This window comes from Mustela nivalis (assembly GCF_964662115.1).
Source record: "Mustela nivalis genome assembly, chromosome: 13".
NCBI classification, from domain to species: Eukaryota; Metazoa; Chordata; class Mammalia; order Carnivora; family Mustelidae; genus Mustela; species Mustela nivalis.
The window spans coordinates 32,302,815-32,325,089 of NC_139032.1; the positions used below are offsets into that span (position 1 = coordinate 32,302,815).

Here is a 22,275-nt window from a genome sequence, read left to right on the forward strand (position 1 = left end):
CCTGTTTCTTTTTATTTTTGTAATGCAGTACTAGATATTTTTAAAGCCACATATGTGTTATACTCTATTTCTATTGGACAGCATTGATACAAATGTAGTATGTCACAGTGGTTTAAAAAACGGAATCTGGAGCCAAATTACTGTGAAGTTATATGATTTGGACAAGTAACCTGACCTCCCTCTGACTTAGTTTTCCAAACTATAATATGAAAACAATGAAAATACTCTTAGAATTGTGAGCATTAAATGAAGGCCTAACCATTTGTGCTGTACTGACAATAGCACTGACCTTTAGGCACACAATGAAAATCTATCTATGTGGTATAAATGTAATGTATATTAGTGGCTTTAAACAGTGTTCAAAAGGAAGATAATGAAAGTATTTTTATTCAAACCTAGAAAGATACCAATGATTGATCGCAAAAGGCTGAGACCTGTTCTTTTCATTTAAGAGGGAGATTAGCAAGAAACAAAGAGCTTTCTTGCAAGAGAAAGAAATTACTTTCTTGCTATGTGACAGTGTTATTTAATGTTGACTCAGCAAACCACCTAAAATCATCTTGTGTCATTGGAAACACCAGTGTAGCATACTCGCTTCATTTTCCACCAAAGACAAGATTGCACTGAAGAGAAACAATACTGAAAAACAGACTTATACACATTGAAAAAAGTCATTGAACAAAATACTGAAATACTTTCCTGTTTCTGATTCTGTCCAATCTTATCACTAAAAATAAGCCCTTTCCCTCCTTTTTTCAAACAAATAAATGAATTCTAAAGTAAACTTCAGCAGAATTTGGCCAGATTCTTTCCTCATCACAAGTCCTAGACTAAGCCTCAATTCTCCACTTCTATAGAATATATGGCTAGGGGCACCTGGGTGGCTGCAGTCAACACTTTCTTTTCAACCAAATGTGCTCGATAAATAATATCACTTCTTATTCTCTACTTGTGCAATAAGCAGAGCAAAGTTTGTTCTATTTTATATAATCTGGTCTTCCCACCTCCTCCTGCTCTGCACTAGCTTTCAGATAGTGTTATCTATGCTTGAGACAAAACCCAAGTCTCTATGTGTTTCCACAGGAGATTCTGATATGGCCTTCTTGATTTTTTTTTTTTTTTTTTTTACAGTTAAGAGTGGGCATACTTTAAGGGTGGGGAAAAAAAGATCCATCCCAAAGATTTTCTGTTCAGGGTTAAAGTGAAGAAACTAGACTGATTGCACAAACCAATGAAGCCTGTAAGTCACCTCCAATGAAGATCAGTCCTCTGAAATAACAAACACTGAGTTTTGCAGCATTTATAAATATCTGGACTTGTCCACACCATCACTTGAGAACATTGTAAATCTTTCCCAAAAAGAAGTGAATCCCCTAAACTTTTAAACTTTTATTTTCATGGCTTGACTTTAAGGACAGATACAGTCACTCAAAGATGCAGCAAAATCCCTCAAGCTCAAGTGACTGACGCCAAAACATCTTAAGAGCATCTCAGAGGAATGTCCCTCAGAACATCCCTCATGTCTGGTTTGAATAAAAACACTCGATTTTAAGAAAGTCTAAAACTGCTATTCTAAGAAGCACGGCAATGGTAGAAAAAGTGTGGGGGGATGAAGGAACAGAAGGCAATGTTTGACAATGTGAAAGCACAAATGAAAGAGACTTTAAATTATAAAGAGGGCCTGTTAAAATATCAAAAACCACACTGAAGACAAGTTTGCTTGCTCTCTTTAAAGATTATAATGAGGATGATGGCAACTTGAAATTAAAGAATCAGAAAACTGAGAATTCCTGGGCTGCCAATTGGAAGTTAATTTGAAGAAATACACTAATGATGTTAACTTTTTCTTAATAAGTCTTGAAGGAGAAAAACAAGGACAACTTAAAAAGTGAAGGAAAATAAATCAATGACTTTTAATTCAAATGAGTGGTCTCCAAAATGAACAAAAATCTTTGCAGTCTAAAAATACTGCTCAAGATTCAGATTTTAAAACTTCAAATAATGCTTGAAGTACATCAAGAAACATGTAACATATATATGCAGAAAATCCATTAAGGAGAGAGTTTACTGCTTAGAAATCTAGAACTTTCCTGAAGTATATGAAGCCATATATGTCAGAAGTGTGACTCCTACAGGGAGATGGTCTTAAGAAAGAGAAAAAAAAAAACCACTTCCTTTTAACAAGGCTGTATTATTTCCCATGAGAAAAGAGCAGCTTGGCTGAGAGAAAGTTTGCTAAGAAAATAACCACAACAAAAAAATTTGGCTCAGGAAATGTAATTCCAGTTTTCCCAAGTGGCCTCCATTGTTCCAATTGTACTCATGGGCAGCAGCTAGAGAGTATCAGGAGACTCCCTGAATCATCCATTTAGGAGAAAAGTTTGACTCAGGTTATAGTAGCACAGGACATCCACAGCAGGGCATCTGTCTTTTCTCTTTAAAAGTAATTTAGAGAATAGAAGCAAAATGGCAGGGGAGTAGGGAGACCTAAATTTTATCTGGTCCCAAGAATTCAGCTAGATAGTTAAACTGTTCTGAACACCTGCAAACTCAAAAGGAGATCAAAGGAAAGAATAGCAGCAATTCTCTGAACAGAAAAGTGACCATTTTCTGGAAGGTAGGACATGTGAAGTAAATCCGAGGTGATATGTAGGAAGATAGACTATGGGGGGGAGGGGCTCCCTGCAAGTGTTAGAGCACCAGAGAACAAGATTGGAACTTCTAGAAGTCTGTTCCACCGAGGGATGTCGCTCCAGGGGCTGGGGCTGGGGGAGCCCTCGCTGGGACAGTGTGGTCTCAAGACCCTCAGGGTTGCAGAAAGACTAAAGGTGCCTGAGTGTGGCAGAGCTCCCAGGTGTTGGAGCAGGGAAGCTGGCTGCAAAGATGGAGCCAAGGAGTGGGCTCTTAGCTCAGGGTTGCCATAAACCATGATCCGTGGCAGAGTCAGGCCACTATTCTTCAACTAGGGACCCCACAGTGGCAGATACAGGGAGATCCCTCCACTTCCTCCACCAGGAGGAGCAGTACAGGAGCATGCTGCAGGAATCTGCTGGGTTTGGAAACTCTGAATAGTGTCATATGCCAGAGATAGAAATCCTTGGTCACATGCCGAGTCTCAGAGTGTGGCTGGAGACTAGGGAGACAGGAGTGATTGACTGCTTTTCTCTGAGGAGCAGGCCTGAATTATCAGCTCCTCTGGGCTGGAGATTGGGAGCCTGCCATTTTCATTCTTTTTTTTTTTTTTTAAAGATTTTATTTATTTATTTGACAGAGAGAGAGATCACAAGTAGGCAGAGAGGCAGGCAGAGAGAGAGGAGGAAGCAGGCTCTCCACTGAGCAGAGAGCCCAATGCGGGGCTCAATCCCAGGACCCTGGGATCATGACCTGAGCCAAAGGCAGAGGCTTTAACTAACTGAGCCACCCAGGTGCCCCTGCCATTTTCATTCTTGTCCTCCAAAGCTGTATGGAAAGCTTTCAGGGAACAAATGCTATTGAGAGCAAACCCAAGCAGATTTCTTAGCCTGGCCCCTGGCAAGGGTGGTGTAATACTGGTGAGGGCAAGGACACTTGAGAATCACTGCCACAGGCCTCTCCCCCAGAAGATCAGCAAGAACATCTGGCCAAGACCAAGTTTATTGATCAATGAGAACTTCAAAACCCCAGCACTAGGGGAATACAACACATAGAATTCATGGCTTTTTTTTTCCCCCCCCCCCATGACACTTTAGTCTTTTAAAGTTAAATTGTTTTAATTTTCTTTATTTTTTTTTAATTTTTGTTCTTTCCTATTTTAACTAACATTTTATCAATATCTTTTTAAAATATCTTTTTAAATTTTCATTTTTACAGTTACATTCTATCCCTTCATTATTTAATCTTAATATATATATATATATATGTATATATATATATATATATATACATATATATATATATATTTTCCTTTCTTTAAATTTTTGGGATACAGTTTCTTCTAACAGTCCAAAATATACCCTAAATTTAATGTATGGCTTTGTTCTAGTCTCTTGCCTGATCACATTCTCTACCTCACCTTTTTAAAAAAATTTTTTCTTTATTTTTCAACCCATTTCTTATCAATTCCTTTTTAAAATCTTTTAAAATTTTCATCTTTACAGTCATATTCTATCTCTCCATCATATTTACCCTTATTTTGTATAAGTTTTTTTTTTCTTTAAATTCTGGGGGGCATTTTCTTCTAACAGACCAAAATACACTCCAAATCTAATGTGTGGCTCTGTTCTATTCACCAGCCTGATCATATTCTTTTTTTTTTCTTTTTCCTTTCTTTTCTCCACAGTTGTGGGTCTCTTTAGATTCATTTCATGTATATTTTTCTGGGGTTGTTGTTACCCTTTTAGCATTTTGTTCTCTAATTCATCTATTCTTCTCTGGAAAAAAATGACAAAAATGGAAAAATTCACCTCCAAAAAAAGAGCAAGAGGCAGTACCAACTGCCAGGGACCTAATCAATATGAACATTAGCAAGATGTCAGAACAAGAGTTCAGAATAATGATTATAAATGTATATATGGGCTTGAAAAAATAAATAATAAAAAATAAAAAAATAAAAGTTCATAAACCATAAAAAAAAATGTATCAGATTGATTTGCAGGTGTTGAACCAAACTTGAAGCCCAGGAATAAATCCCACTTCGTTGTGGCGAATAATCCTTTTAATGTACTAACTGGCTAGTATTTTGGTGAGAATTTTTGCATCCATATTCATCAGGGATAGTAGTTTCTAATTCTCTTTTTTGATGGGGTCTTTGGTTTTGGGATCAAGGTAATGCCAGTCTCATAAAATGAGTTTGGAAGTTTTTCTTCCATTTCTATTTTTTGGTATTTGTATAGGTATTTTTATAGGTATATATAGAGAACCCCTTTCTGGAGAAATAAAAGAACTAAACTATAACCAAGTTGAAATAAAAAAGGCATGCAATAAATGATGAGGTGCAATAAAAAAAATGGAGGCCCTTAATGCTAGGATAAGTGAGGCAGAAGAGAGAATTAGTGATATAGAAGAGCAAATGATGGAGAATAAAGAAGCTGAGAAAAAGAGAGATAAATATTGTATCACGAGGGGGAGAATTTGAGAGATAAGTGATACTGTAAGATGAAACAATATTATTATAATTGGGATCCCAGAGCAGAAGGAAGAGAGAGAGGGGCAGAAGGTATATTGGAGCAAATTATAGCAGAGACCTTCCCTGATTTGGGAAAGGGAACAAGCATTAAAATTCAGGAGACACAGAAAACTGCCCTCAAAATTAATAAAAATAGGTCAACACCCTGTCATCTAGCACTAACGCTTACAAGTCTCAGAGACAAAGAGAAAATCCTGAAATTAGCGTGGGACAAGAGGTCTGTAGCCTACAATGGTAGAAATAGTAGATTGGCAGCAGACCTATCCACAGAGACCTGGCTGGCCAAAAAGGACTGGCATGATATATTCAGAGCACTAAATGAGAAAAAAAATGCAACCAAGAATACCATAACCATCTAGGCTTTCATTGAAAATAGAGAAGAGATAAAAAGCATCCAGAACAAACAAAAACTAAAAGAATTTGCAAGCACCAAACCAGCCCTCAAGAAATATTGTAAAGGGTCCTCTAAGCAAAGAGAGAGAGCCAAAAGTAACATAGACCAGAAAGGAACAGAAATAATACAGTAACATTCATCTTAACAGCCAATACAATGGCAATAAACTCATATCTTTTAATAGTTACCCTAAATGCAAATGAGTTAAATGCTCTAATCAAAAGACATTGGGTATCAGAATGGATTAAAACAAACAAACAAAAAAAAACAAAAAAACAAGACCCACTGATATGCTGTCTGCAAGAGATTCATTTTAGATCCCAAAACACCTCCAGATTTAAAGTGAGGAGGTTAAAACAATTTACCATGCTAATGGACATCAAAAGAAAGCTGGCGTGGTAATCCTTAGATCAGACAAATTAGATTTTAAACCAAAGACTATAATAAGAGATGAGGAAGGACAGTGTAGCATACTTAAAGGGTCTGTCCAACAAGAAGATCTAACAATTTTAAATATCTATGTCCCTAATATGGGAGTAGCCAATATAGAAGTCAATTAACGACATCAAAGAAACACATCATCAATAATACAATAATAGTAGGGGACTTTAACAAGCCCCTCTCTGAAAGGAACAGATCATCTAAGAAAAAATCAACATAGAAATTAAGGCCTTAAATGACACACTGGACCAGATGGACATTACAGATGTATTTAGAACATTCCATCCCAAAGCAACAGGATGTACATTCTTCTCTAGTGCACATGGAACATTCTCCAAAATAGATCACATTCCAGGTCACAAGTCAGGTTTCAACTGGTACCAAAAGATTAGGATCATTCCCTGCCTATTTTCAGAACACAATGCTTTGAAACTAGAACTCACAAGTGGAAAGTTGGAAAGAACTCAAACACATGGAAGCTAAAGAGCATCCAACTAAAGAATGAATGGGTCAACCAGGAAATTAAAGAACTTAAAAAATTCATGGAAACAAATGAAAATGAAAACACAACTGTTCAAAATCTTTGAGATGCAGCAAAGGCAGTCCTAAGAGGAAAGTATATAGTAGTATAAGCCTTTCTCAAGAAACAAGAAAGGTCTCAAATACACAACATAACCATACATCGCAAGGAACTGGAGAAGGAACAGCAAATAAAGCCTAAACCCAGCAGGAGAAGTGAAATAATAAAGATCAAAGCAGAAATCAATGAATTAGAAACCAAAATAACAGTAGAACAGATCAGCAAAATTAGGAACTGATTCTTTGAAAGAATTAATAAGACTGATAAACCCCTGACCAGACTTATCAAAAAGAAAAGAGAAAGGATCCAAATCAATAAAATCACGAATGAAAGAGGAGACCAACACCAAAGAAATACAAATTAATTATAAGAATATATTATGAACAACTATATGCCACCAAATTAGACAATCTGGAAAAAATGGATGCATTCCTAAAGACCTATAAACTACCAAAACTGAACCAGGAAGAAATAGAAAACCTGAACAGACCCATAACTGGTAAGGAAATTGAAGCACTATTAAAAAATATCCCCCAAAATAAGAGCCAAGGGCCAGATGGCTTCCCAGGAGAATTTTACCAAACATTTAAATAATTAATACCTATAAAAATATAAATAAATAAAATAAATTTTAAAATAAATAAAAATAAATAAATAAAATAATTAATACCTATAAAAATACCTATAAAAATACCAAAAAATAGAAATGGAAGGAAAACTTCCAAACTCATTTTATGATACTGGCATTACCTTGATCCCAAAACCAAAGACCCCATCAAAAAAGAGAATTAGAAACCAATATCCCTGATGAATATGGATGCAAAAATTCTCACCAAAATACTAGCCAGTTAGTACATTAAAAGGATTATTTGCCACAACGAAGTGGGATTTATTCCTGGGCTTCAAGATTGGTTCAACACCTTCAAATCAATCTGATACATTTTTTTTATGGTTTATGAACTTTTATTTTTTTATTTTTTATTTTTTTAATTTATTTTTTATTTTCAGCATAACAGTACTCATTATTTTTGCACCACACCCAGTGCTCTGATACATTAATAAAAGAAAGAACAAGAACCATATTATACTCTCAATAGATGCAGAAAAAGCATTTTGACAAAGTACAGCATCCTTTCTTGATCAAAACTCTTCACAGTGTAGGGATGGGGATACATACCTCAGTATCATAAAAGCCATCAATGAAAAACCCAGAGTGAATATCATTCTCAATGGGGAAAAAGTGAGCGCTTTTCCCCTAAGATCAGGAGCACAGTAGGGATGTCCACTATCTCCACTGCTATTCAACATAGTACTAGAAGTCCTAGCCTCAGCAATTAGACAACAAAAAGAAATAAAAGGCATCCGAATTGGCAACGAAGTCAAACTCTCATTCTTTGTAGATGGTATGATACTTTGTGTGGAAAACCCAAAAGACTCCATCCTAAAATTGTTAGAACTCATACAGAATTTAGTGAAGTGCCAGGATATAAAATCAATGCACAGAAATCAATTGCATTTCTATATACCAAGAACAAAACAGAAGAAAGAGAAATTAAGGAGTTGATCCCTTTTACAATTGCCCCCAAAACCAAAAGATACCTAGGAGTAAGACTAACCAAAGAGGCAAAGAATTTGTACTCTGAAAACTGTAGAATAGTCAGGAAGGAAATTGAGGAAGACACAAAGAAATGGAAAAATATTCTATGCTTATGGATTAGAAGAACAGATGTTGTGAAAATGTCTATGCTACCTAGAGCAATATACATGTTCAATGCAATCTCTATTAAAATACCATCAACTTTTTTCAAAGAAATGGAAAAAATAATCGCAAAATTTGTATAGAACCAGAAAAGACCCTGAATAGCCCAAGGAATGTTGAAAAAGAAAAAGCTGGTGGCATCGCAATCCTGGACTTCAAGCTCTATTACAAAGCTATAATCATTTAGACAGTATGGTACTGACACAAAAACAGACACAGATCAATAGAACAGAATAGAGCCCCAAAATGGACCCTCAACTATGCAGTTAACTAATCTTCGACAAAGCAATAAAGAATTTGCAATGGAAAAAAAGAGTCTCTTTAACAAATGGTATTGGGAAAATTGGACAGCCACATGCAGAAGACTGAAATTGGACCATTCCTTACACCATGTAAAAAATAGACTCAAAATGAATGAAAGACCTCAGTGTGAGACAGGAATCCATCAAAATCCTTGAGGAGAATAGAGGCAGCAACTTCTTCAACCTCAGCCACAGTAATGTCTTTCTAGAAACATTGCCAAAGGCAAGGGAAGCAAGGGCCAAAATGAATTATTGGGACTTCATCAAGATAAAAAGCTTTTGCACAGCAAAGGAAACAGCTGACAAAACCAAAAGACAACTGACAGAATGAGAGTTTTTTGCAAATGACATATCAGATAAAGGGCTAATATCCAAAATCTAGAAAGAACTTATCAAACTCAACCACCCAAAGAACAAATAATCCAATCAGGAAATGGGTAGAAGACATTAATACACATTTCTGCAAAGAAGACATCCAAATGGCCAACAGACATGAAAAAGTGCTCAACATCACTTGGCATCAGGGAAATACAAATCAAAACCACAGTGAGATACGAACACATACCAGTTGGAAAGGCTGAAATTAATGTCAGAAAACAGGTGTTGGCAAGGATATGGAAGAAAGGGGAACCCTCCTATACTGTTGGTGGCTGGTGCAGCCACTCTGGAAAAGTATGGAGATTCCTCAAAAAGTTGAAAATAGAGCTACCCTATGAGCCATGGGTCATAGGGTGTGTGTATGTATATATATGGATGCATAATATTGTGTGTATCTATATATATACACAATATATATATAGATACACACAATATATATCTATATATGTATCTATATATATTGTGTGTGTATATATAGATACACACAATATTATGCATCTATCAAAAAAAAACTCCATGAAATCTTGCCATTTGCAACAATGTGGATGGAACTAGAGGGTATTTTGCTAAGCAAAATAAGTCAATCAGAGAAAGACAATTATCACTGATAAGAGGAATCTAAGAAGCAAAACAGAGGATCATAGGTGAAGGGAGGGAAAAATGAAACAAGATGAAACCAGAGAGGGTAACAAACTATAAGAGTCTCTTGATCTCAGGAAACAGAAGTTTGCTGGAGAGGAGGGGTGTGAGAGGGATAGGGTCTTGGTGGGGATGATGGACACTGGGGATGGTATGTGCTATGGTCAATGCTGTGAATTATGTAAGACTGATGAGTCACAGACCTGTGCCCATGAAACACATAATACATTATATGTTAATTAAGAAAAACGAAAAAAAGTAATTTTAAGCAATTTTTTTTAGCTTAACCGTTTTTACATAATTGGTGCTATATATGCTCAAATTGAAGTAATTCTAGAATTATAATTCCTAAGATAGTGTTTTGTCAATGTAAGTGGTTTTAATAAAATTCTTCTGGAGGTTAGACCACTTAATTTGATCCTCTGGAATTAAATCCAAATAAGTATTGTATTTAGATTGAACTAAATAGCCTACTATTAATTAAGCCATAACTGAATTTTTACATGATCATAGGAAAACAATTAATAAGCACCATTTATACATACTATGAATTGTGGGAAGAAATCTATAAAAATAACAGAATATTTATCTCAATTAATTTTGGTTTAAAAAACAATGTAAAACAAGACATCCACCAAAACCAAAACCCCAAACAAATACCATCCTCCAATTAAACCTATTAGTCTTTTTTATTAGTGTAGCCTAGGTTCACTGATTAATTTAGGGCAGATAATTGTTGATATTCTTCGCTGTTAAAACATTTTTAAGTTTTATGCAGTCTTTCCCTTAAACAACAACAACAACAAACAAATAAACCCTTCCACTGTGCTTCTCAGTCTAAATACAGGTTTCCCTCACTATCTGAAAGTGGAGGGTTCTTATGAAAAGCTTCAAGCTGAGATGGTGTAAAGTGGAGACAATTACCACTAATTTATATGGGAAAGTTTTTTAGTGGTCCCAGATCCCAAAAATAACCTCTTAAGTAAGCTATTGTGGATAACTTAGGACACATTTTGCTAACAGATTCAAAGCAAATTGAGATAAACACAGATGCTCACAGACACAGGTCAAACCTATGGCAATTTGATGCTGAGACACTGAGCACAGTTCCCAGGGAAGGAGCTTGGTGGTACCTCACTACTTGGGGTGCTGCTACCTCTGTAAAATTTCACTGCAAAACAAACACTAAATGCTTTTTTTGCTTTTCTCCATTTTTGTAAAAACAAAAAACCTCTTTGGATTTCTTTCAGTTATCTTTTGTAAAAGTGAAAGAGCATAATGAAAGCTTTTGGAAATTGGGGCAAATCTATAGTTTCTAACTCTTTTTCTCACTTCTCTGGTGCTACCATCACTGCCAGATAAGGTCTTCAAGTGTGAAGAACACAGGCAGCAATCTCTTCAACCTCTTCAACAGCAAGATTGACCCACTTAGTAACTTGACCACCTAGTAACTTCCTAATTGGCTCCTCACTAGTCAAGTAAATGATAGCAGCTACTGTATTAAACATTTACTTTGTGGCAGGCTTTGGGCCAAGTGTATTACACAAATTATCACATCTAATCCTCACAGCAATCCTGAAAGGTAATTTAATTGATCTTTATCTTATGTTAATACCCTTGCTTTGGAAGCTTCCCTAGAATCCCAATTACTTTCAGAATATTTTTCAGTCCTTTATTACCCTAAATTGCCTATTTTTTAGTTACTCCCCTTTGGCCCTCTTAACCAATAATACTCGTTTCAAATTCAATTGCTCTGTTCCCTAAATGCTCCTTGTGTTTTTCTTTAAAATTGAGATATAATTGGGGAACCTGGGTGGCTCAGTGGGTTGGGGCCTCTGCCTTCGGCTCGGGTCATGGTCCCGGAATGCTGGGGTCGAGCCCCACGTCGGGCTCCCTGCTCGGCGGGGAGCCTGCTTGCTCCTCTCTCTGCCTGCCTCTCTGCCTACTTGTGGTCCCTGTCTGTCAGATAAATAGGTAGAGTCTTTAAAAAAAAAAAAATTGAGATATAATTGAAATGCAATATAGTATTAGATTTAGCCCCCGTTTTCAAAAGTTTGCATTACACTATTTCACTTCTACAAAAGATCTCCATTAGTACCTGTTTTTGCTAACCGAAAGAAATTCAGAGGTTTTTTGTTTTTACAAAAAAAACAAAAAAACAAAAAAACAAAAAAAAACGGAAAAAAGCAAAAACAGCATTCAGAGTTTGTTTTCCAGTGAGCCTTTACAGAGGCAGCAGGCACCCCAGTGATGAGGGAGCAGAAGGCTGGCTGAAGAAGCAGCACAAGCTAACACCCTGCAACCTCCCCCACCCCCACTCCTGGGTGGGACATAAGTGACATTCTTCCAGGAATCTCCCAACTATCTTAATGTTAATGCCTTGCTAGAGGGGAGAAACAATCTTAACTTGACAGTGGCAAGGCCTCTGGTATCTTACAGGTCTCCTTTAACACATGAAAGTTCTTTTGAAGCCTCCCTTTTCCTTACTCTCCCAACCCGTAATATAGAATCACCACCCCTCACAACCCCAGTACAACAGCTCTTTCTGCCATGCAGGTCCTGTCCCCATGCTCTAATAAACCCTCATTTTGCACCAAAGACATCTCCAGAATTCTTTCTTCGTCATCTGCTCCAGACCTCATTTCACCGTACTTCACTTATATTCCAAAACCACATCACCAATGTTTACATGATGTATATATTGTAGAACGATCGTTAACACCCATCACCACCCAGTTACTTTTTTTTTTTAAGATTTTGTTTGTCAGAGAAAGAGCACAAGCAGGGGGAGCAGCAGGCAGAGGGAAAAGCAGGTTCCCTGTTGAGCAAGGTGCCTGATGTGGGACTTGATTCCAGGATCCAGGGTTCATGAGCCAAAGGCAGACACTTAACCATTCCTATGATATTTTTCTTATAATGAGAACTTTTAAGATCTACTTTTAGCAACTTTTAAATGTGCAATACAGTATTGTTAACTTCCCAGTGCTTTTCTAAGGCTGAGTGAGCCCTTGCAAGCCCAGTTCTAAATATACTTTCAGTCCCAGCACAAATGCCACCTTTTATATGAAACCTCTATCATCTCACTTCTGAATTCCTAAGAGTTCTCTATTTCTCTGACATATACTTTTAACTCATTGTTATACTCTTTTATTGTGTTTTGTGTTGAGAATAGGGGTGGAATCTTACTCTACACTTCCTACACTTTCTGTATTACATGGCTCTCAACAAATGCATAGAATAAATTTACACCTCTTTAAATTTGAAACTTACGCTGACAGTACTTTCCATTTACATTGATAATTTATGAATGATATTGAGGATTACACAAATAAAAACATGTATTTGACTCTTCAGTACTTTTTCATTTATTACTTAACTACAGTACTTTCTCACACTCAGATTTTGTCCCCAATTTGAACTATAAGAACCTGAACTATGCCATGCCCTTCATTCAGCTTTTTCAATAAACTTGTTAACAAGCCAAGCACTGTGGCATGCATAATAAATGCTTGTTGAATAAATTAGTAAAAATACCTGGGACAGATGACAGCATTAGAACAACAGTGAGGCTTCAGGCTCAGGTGACAGCAAAACAACTTTTGGAATGACTTATGGTAAATTGTAGATCATCTCTGTTATAGTACAGTGTAATTTTGGATAACTCCTCAACAAATTTCTTAGATCATTTTCAGAATTTGCTGCATTCTCAAGCTTTTAATAGTCAAGATTTCTTAATTCACTAAGTTGATGTGATATACTGGGTCAAATAAACATTTTCATTTATCTTCATGTACTGCTTTAGACATCACTGCTTTAATTATAAAACTACTGACGTCAATTATTAAATGCACCAAAAAATTGGAGGCTTGAAATGGAAATGGGTCTAAAGATACACACACACACACATGTATACACACTTTTATATATATATGTACATTTTTTAACTACAAAGAATTTATTTATATACGTGTGTGTGTGTGTATAAATAAAAGTATATATATATATATCTTTTTAACTACAAAGGAGAACTATTTTTTTTTTTCTTTCAGGAAAAACCATAAAGGAAATGAGAGGAAAGAGCTAACATATCAGAAAGAGATATTATTTTAGCATGTTTTAACTTAGCATTTAAAATGATGCTGAATACAGACATCCAAATGTCCTCATTCTATACTATGTATAAAAACATTATTCCAGGACCATGGTTACAGTAGCACTGTAGTGACTTTTCCTCTGCATAAATGCCTTTATAAACAACTATTAAAGAATACTTAATGATGAAGTTTTAGAATATAAGTGAAGTTCGGAGGGGTGAGGTCTGGAGCCAATGACCAAGAAAGAATTCTCGAGACATCTTTGGTGCAAAATGGTGGGCAGAAAGAGCTGCTGCCCCAGGGCTGTGAGGAGTGGTTCACTCTATACTTGCGAGGGGGTCAGGGATGGTGTAAGTCTCTAAGAAATTTTGGAAACAAGGTGTCCAGGACCTTGAGGAACTAGCTATTGTTGGAAAAAGGTTATTTATTACCGGTAATAAAACCTTTGTTATCAGACCCTTCAGATGTATATCAGTGGGCTTGGGAATGATTGTCAACATGTATCTTGGAGGGTTTAGAGAAAAAGGAAGTTTCCAAAGAAATTGTTAAAGTAGACTTAAGGATTCTGGGTGGGGGGTAGGGGTTGATCAGGCTAGGATTGCTCTTTGCCCTTAGCAAAGCCTTAAGGTGGGTAGTTGAGTCCCTAGAGGAATGTCACTCTCCCAGTTGCAAGGGCTTATCAGTGGGTAAGGAAATTTAATAACTTTTCTTCTGCCTCTGTTTCCCACATCAATAACACTGAATAGAAAGAACTGAGGAATTTGACTTTGTACTTTTTGGCCAAGAGCCCAGAAATCCACGTGACCTACCAGACTGAAAGCAAAGGAGAAAGAATTTGGCTTTTGATTATATAAATCTATTAATTCAGTCAAATTTCTAGTAAAAAATGGAGTATTACTTTCAAAAAGTAAACCAGAACTTAAATCATGCAAGATATCTAGATTTCTCACTGATTTATTCAGCAATTACATATTGCATGTCTATCGGGTGCCAGTTGTTGAGGGGACAATGAGGACAACTGACAAGGTCTCTCTTTAAAAGGAAGACGGGCATTAAATAACTGCATACAAATAATCTTCTTATAGTAATATAGTACCATGCCCTTCTTGATCCATGTCCTCAATCTACGAGTGACTGCGGTATCTTGATGCTGAGTATGGTAAGGAGAGGGAGTTACGTCATTTGTAAGAAGATCTACAATGAAACATTAAGTCACAGAGAACATATAAAAAGACCTTGACCTACTATTGAACTTAACTAGAGTGCAATAGGCAAGAGAAGATTAGGTTGAAAAGAAGCTGGTGAAGTAAGCAGAAATAGACTGAAGAGCCTTTTAGGCCCTAAGGGGATGGGAGGTGGGGGCAGGGCTTCACTCTAAAAGGTTCACCAGAGCAGAGAGTTTCAAAGGTCATATTAGGATTTTGTATTTAGGAGTTAGAAAAGAATTAGTGGTTAATAATTAGTTTAGGTCCTTCACTGGGATTAAAGTTGAGCCATAAATAATTCAGTAAATTAGTTTCTGGAAATGGCTCAGATAATTCTTTTCAGGCAAAAGATGCATAGTTTCAGGCTATTTTGCTTTAAAAGGGGAGTATGTAAATAAATTAATTTATTGAGCACCACCTATGCACAATGAGATGAATTTCCAAATATCACCCACATCCCCTTGAAATCCAAGGTCTACCTAAACGGACAGGGAAAGAGGGAAGGTGACTACATAGTAGATCATTGACTGGCAAAGATACTATTTTAGAACATAACTATAGGTTTTTTTTTTTTTTTTTAAAGATTTTATTTATTTATTTGACAGAAAGCGAGATCACAAGTAGGCAGAGAGGCTGGCCGAGAGTGAGAGAGAAGGAAGCAGGCTCCCTGCTGAGCAGAGAGCCTGATGTGGGGCTTGATCCCAGAACCCTGGGATCATGACCTGAGCTGAAGGTAGAGGCTTTAACCCACTGAGCCACCCAGGTGCCCCAAACTATAGGTTCTTGAGAGCCTTTAACAACTTTCCCGGAACACCCTCACTACCTTCTCCACTTTGATAACTAATAAATATCAATGTAGTTTCAAAGGAAGTCATTAGGTCCATTCTTCCCGAACATTCTCAAGCCCAGGCATCATGTGATGAGTTTTAACAACATCATTATAAATGTAATGTGGATGAGTATACAATCAGTATCCCAAATAAGATAATGGATATAAAGATTCAATAAATATAAAAATTTTTTAGGCTTTTAAATATAAAATCTATCTTCTTGCTTTGTCCTTTGTTTTTTAAATATTTATAACTAAGCAATTACACATCGTGTGTATATTTCCCACACTATAGTATAGTTAACATATAGTGTTATATTAGTTTCAGGTGCACAATACAGTGATTTTAACAATTCTATACACTACTCAGTGTTCATTGTGATGATAAAATCTATCTTTTATTTAAAATGAGGCATAATCTGAAATACCACAAAGTCAAACCCTGAGAATAAGCTGACCCATAAAAACTGTTTGCTTTACAACAGAATATAAATAACTGCTCTGTAATTGGAAAAACAAAACATAAAAGCAAAAAATACTTATAATTGAAGATGTCCATATTCATTTGTTATTCTAAATTTAAAAAGGGAAAATTCATGTTTTATCATTTTGGAAAATCAGTCAACTATGAACAAACACCTCAGTATAAAACTAGATATATCACATGGAAACTTAGATAAAGGGTACATGGGACATCTTCATACTACCATCACAACTTCTTGCGGATCTAAGATTTTTAAAAAATTAAAAGTTAGTAAAACATATCTGGGGTGCATTAACATAAACCAAACACATTGGTCTGAAAGATTACTTGTTTTGGTCAATGGAAAATTTGGTGGTAAAATGAGAAAAAAAAATGAAATTCAGAGTGAATTTTTACAACAGAAGTAATGTACAATCATGGAAAAGGATTTAAAGCATCAGGCCCCCTAGTTCAGGTCTACCACCCACTAGCTAGGTGACCGTGGACAACACCCTTAACCTTTCAAGGGTACTGTGAAAAATAAATAAGATATGTCAAGTTTATAAACTGTAAAACCTTGTACAAGTGTTAGCCATTAATTCAAATTTCCCAGTCTTAATTCCTTTTTGTAAAGGGCTGTTTCATTTTATATAATGTATTCTTACAATGGAATAAGAGCACACTTTAAAAATGGTATTCAAACAAAGAAATACAGCAACTCAATTTATTACATGCAGATTCTTCTGCATTGTTGCTAACAGTTCACTGGTCCAAAATTACTAAAATACTTAAAAAACTATACATTATGTAAACAAAACATAAATAAGAGCATAGTTCTTTGTACATATAGTTTAGTACAGGTTGTTAGGGATTTCAGAGTATGTACAATTTTACACCATGGACTGCATTTTCACAATGCATATATATATATATGTGTATATATGTATATATATATTTTTTACAGAAACAAAAACAAGATTTCACTAATGACACAGAATATCACATTGTAGATACACGGTGCAATAGTCCAAATTCAAGAAGAAACATGTCAATGCAAGTGTGCAAAAGGCTAGCTTACTCCAAACTAGTAAAACTTGACTTAATTTATGCAATACAGACAGGGTAAATCCTAACTGTCTATTTTAAACGTCCTTTGAAAACATATTCATACCAGTAAGTGAAATGGAATAGATCTTTTCTTCCCCAAGAAAACAAAGCCTTGTTGCAAGCTAATGAAAAGATACATTAAAACACATACACACAACTATGTATAATATGTTTTCAACAGTGTAATAAAGTTAAAAATTTTTATGGGAGTCAAAACAATGCCCCGTTATTTAAAACCTGGCTCATTAAGTCTAGATTCAAGATGCAGCTGTGTCGGGCTTCTCTAAGTCAGATGAGTGAAAAGCAGGGAAGACAGAGGCAGGATTTCGACTAGCAGATACAAGAATTTGAGAGAGAGATGGAGAGAGAGAAGAAACCTTAGATGCTGGAGTATTTATGGTATTCAAAATGGCTCCTTCTGGGCTAACCAACAATTTTTTGACTGATGTGTCCAAATGAAATACTGATGTGCTACTTGGCAATGGAGGATTAGTAGAGCAAATGGCAGAAACCAAAGAGGTCTTAGCCAAAAGAGTAGCAGAAGGAGACTTAATTACTGAAGTCAATGATACTGTTGGTGTGGGAGATGGAACAGAAACTTTAGAAGTTGTGTTTATGATCTGTGGTGTTGTATGTACTGTGGGTAGAGGACTGGCATTCCCAAGAGAGTTGACAATTTTTGTAGAGCTTCTTAGAGAATGTTTCACAGGGTGCCCACCTGAAGAATTATTTGATGCTAGTGTAATTTTCTGGGCAGGGTTATCTACTGATGTAGGTGGAAGGCCTTGGCCACTGTTAAGAACTAAGGGAGGTCCATATTTGGGATTACTAGATATAAGAAGAACATGGCTACCAGCTCCAAGACCCTGTGGTGGAACAACAAACCGTGTTCCATTAATCATGATCTGAGTGCCAGGTGCCAAAGGTGTACTGGTGTTGATGACTATTTTTTGCTGAATACAAGGTTCACTCAACTGACCCCCTATCACACTATTTACATTTGATGGTGCTGTAGCGGTGTGAATGACAGACCCACCTGCAGCGGAACTGTGACTGGGGGTTGATTTGACTAAAGCAGGGGACATCTGCTGGTTTGGCAGAGAAGCAAAACTGGAAATATTAATTATTTTACCTGGACTTGGTGAAAGGGGTGGCAATTCAGTCTGAGGTTTATTTGTGTTTATATTTGTTGGCACTGTAGTTGAAATCCCTGGTGACTGAAACTGGACAGAAGTCCCAGATTGTCTTTTAGAAAGAGATACAGAATGTGTGGCTGCTGGTACTGTTGCCATTTGTGGAACTGTGTTGATTACTTTAGGGGATATATTCACAGGTGTAGGCAAAGCAACAGTAACAGGGATTTGCAAAGCCGATGTTAAACATTTAGGAGACACTGGTTGTGTAGTTGAAATCAGAACAGATGATGCAAGATGTCCTGTTTTCACAGTTGATATAGCCACAGTGTTTCCGAGATTTGATGTGCAAAGTCTATTTGACAAAATAGGCATAATTCTTGAAGAGGTATCATTTCCACTAACTAAAACAGGAGGCCGTGTCCCAACTGAAGCAGAGGTTGAGGTCACTGAAAGAGAACCCAAAGATACATTCGCTCCTGTTACTGAAAACATGTTTACTGCTCTTGTTGCAGAAACCACTGATTCATTAACAGGAGTAATATTTTGACTCACAAAATTTGAGTTTACTGGAATTGAATTACCACTTGTTGACAATGGCAAGACATAGCCCTTGCTACTTTTTTCTTCTCCTTTGGGGGTTACATTTTGCAATAAGTTAATTGATGGTATAGCTGGCACACTGCCTGAACTGTTTATAATTGCTTGACCTATGTTCAGTCCAATTTTCACATCTTTTATCTGAGACACAGTTGGTGAAGAATTTATTTTTATTGGTGCTCCCACTGTAGATGGAATTAGTACTAACTGGGGCTGTTCTGGAGTCTTAACATAGGTTTTATTCAAGGGGGGAGGAAGAGTTTGTTTTAATGGTTCTGCCACAATAGTTGGAGTTGAAGTGCCACTGGGAATTGGAGCATTAATAAAAACTAATTTCTGGGATGAGACAACTGTAGATGTTGATGCAGGTGTCACATTAATTGCAGTTCCACTGCCAGAAGAAAGAATAGATGGAGCTGACACCAGCATAAGTTTGTGAACTGTACTCCCACTGATGACATCTCCACTTGTTACTGCTGTTGCTTCTGATCTTGTAACAGGGAAACTTTTTGTGAAATAATCTACTTGTTGCTGTTTACTTGGAGTATGAATAACATTTGCACTGGCTTGTCCAAAATTTCCTGTTGATATGCTAATTACACTTACTGAATTATTTGCTGTTGATGGCGGTACAGTACCAGAAGAAACAGAGGACTTTAAGGGAGAAGAAGGCATGTGTGAAGCTTTATCTATTATGTGACCCAAATTACCACTGCAGGAAGGTTGGCCTAATGTAAGCTTGAGATTCTTTCCCACTGATGGATTAAAGCCAGATGGAATGGAAACAGAAGTTGGTGTTTGGCTAAAAGGTGGGAGACTAGATGTAGTAGTCATTCCAACTGCGGGTGAAAAAACAGAGGATGATGTTGATTTGGGCATCAGAAATGCCTGAAGATGAGGAGCAAAAGTGAAAACTGAACTTGCAGATAAGCTGTTGAGTGAATTTTGATCTGGACTGGTCTGTACTTTTACAACTCCAGTGTTCCCACCTCGTGTCCTAACAAGAATTGACTGTGAATCTCTTATACACACAGTTTTCAGTTCTTGCTTTGCTTCAGAAGAATCAGCAGTTTGTTGTGCAAAACAGTTGAGGGAACTATCAGGATTTGTAGATCCACTTAGTCTTGTTGCTGGTAACAGAGGCTGAACTGTTGAGGAGATGGTGGATGAAGCAATGGGCTGGGAGAATGTAGCTGCTGAAACTGCATTCTTGACTTTTCCTGATTCACTCTGGCTAGTCTTAACTGGAGGTATTAATAAACTACTTATGGAGGTTACAGGTGACAAAGGCTGTGGCCTACCACTACTTACATTTGACAAAGGTGTAACTGTCCTATTGAAAACTATATTAGTTAGTTGGTTAGAAACAGTTCCTGCTGAGCTGACAAGAACTGATGGTAAAGAACAGTTTACATTTGCGGTCTGTGGGAAAGATGAACAATGATGTTCTGTACCTTTCTGTTGAAGTGGCAGTATTTCCTTTGCAACTGCTTTCCCTTCCTTGTGCTGAATCACAAAATTCTTGGGCAGAATGAGAACCTGCTGCATGATTTTTTCTCCTGTTTTAGGATCTAGCACAGGTTGCATCTGAATCTTCACAGAGCTGTTTTGGAGATCTATGGGCAACCACTGACCACAAGGCATTTTGTATACCATTTGTAAAGGACCTTTTGTACTGGTGTGGCAGGTCAATGCTGGCTTTATGGGGCTGGCTTCTAGAGGAGATATAACTGGTTTATCCACTGTAGGAGCACTTCTACCTGTGGAAGGGGGCAGTTGATTTGTTAAGGTCACTTTGTTCCCAATATTCTTTGCAAGCAAGGCCTGAATAGGTTTGGTCCCTTTCTGGAGAACAGATACTGGTGTTGAATCCATTGAGGCAAATGACTCTGGAAACAGTGGCTCTGCATGCTTTAATTCATTCAAACAGTCAATTTGCATCTCACCTTCTACATGCTCAACTGTTGTCTCATTTGTGCTTAATTTTGCTTTCTTTCTTGGGGAAAGCTCTTTTGTGCTATCATCCAGATAATTAGTTTGTTTAGACTGTCGTTTAAGTGTTTTAGGCAGTATCTTCGGAACATCTTTAAAAGGCAATTCCTTTTTCAACAACTTGCTTCTGGCCATAGGAAACTCTATTTCTGACAGTTTCATATCATCTGAAAGTTATAAAGCAAGCATTTTGTTTAAATAAAACAGCAACTGAATAGAAATAATAAGGTCAATCATAAAAAAAGCAAGTCAATCTCTGAACTGGCAATTTATTAAGAAATCTACTTTAGGATGATTCAATATTGGAAATTCAGGTAAGGTTGATATTTTGATAGTGTAACCATTCCCAAGAACTATGTATTAATGAATGGATTATTTTGTTCAAACTCTACTAATTCTGCTGCCCATACAAATACAGAGGAAAATTTATACCTCACAGATACTCAAATCAGCAATTAGAGCCCAGAATTCTAATCTAGTTTCAGAGACTCAAAAGGATGAAAAGTGTTCAGCTTTTCCTGGTGTTTAATTATTCATTCTTACAGTAAAAAATTTATTTTCATATCTGGTGAAACTGGGTTGATGAGAAGCTACTCTTTTTCAATAAACCAAAGACATGAAAAACAGGCTAAAACATTTCTAACCACAAATTTTCACACATCTCTTATATAATGAAAGGAAGTTTTTAAAACTAGATTTGCAGAAAAAGATAACTACATTTACAGAATAACATAATCTGATAAATCAAAATGCATTACAGATAACCTAATCCAACCTCCTTATTAGAATGTTATGTTCAATCTGAGGTTTATTTGGCCATCAACCTTGGTCATTTCTCATAAAAAAATCTTCACAGTATTAGGAACTTATCAAGTTCCATTTAAATCAAATACCAAAAACAGTGCTTCAAAAATAGTAATAAAAAGAAGAAGATGAACTTAATTTAGAGGGATTATAGATCAAAGATATGTGGTCTATAATGTGCAAAAACATGCCTACAGCTCAGAGGCAGGCACTGGCTCCAGATACTCCTAGAACTAAAATGATGACTCCAAGGGACCTTTTATAAGGACACAGGACATTTCAAAATATACCAGATTTCCCTAATCAGTACCTACCATTAACCAGATTATCTTTTACCTCAACAAAAGATACTAAAACTTTCTTTATGGTTTTAGCTGTTGATTTAAAGGAA

General features: G+C 36.5%; 2 protein-coding genes across 7 annotated transcripts in view; one reads left to right on the forward strand and one right to left on the reverse strand.

Moving 5' to 3' along the window:
* The window catches only part of MLANA (melan-A), a gene marked incomplete at its 3' end in the record, with an annotated part of 31,861 nt that extends 20,756 nt beyond the window's left edge, over nucleotides 1-11,105 (forward strand). The window contains exon 5 of the mRNA XM_082697151.1: nucleotides 11,016-11,105. Coding sequence (XP_082553277.1) covers nucleotides 11,016-11,105 — 90 coding nt within the window. The remainder of the gene's footprint in view (nucleotides 1-11,015) is intronic.
* Nucleotides 11,106-16,958: 5,853 nt separating this feature from the next.
* BRD10 (bromodomain containing 10) overlaps nucleotides 16,959-22,275 on the reverse strand; it is a 142,269-nt gene continuing 136,952 nt past the window's right edge. For all 6 annotated transcript variants that reach the window (XM_082696501.1, XM_082696498.1, XM_082696497.1 and 3 more), the window contains one exon: nucleotides 16,959-21,247. In XM_082696501.1, the coding sequence (XP_082552627.1) occupies nucleotides 17,613-21,247 (3,635 nt within the window). In that variant the 3' untranslated portion in view covers nucleotides 16,959-17,612. The remainder of the gene's footprint in view (nucleotides 21,248-22,275) is intronic.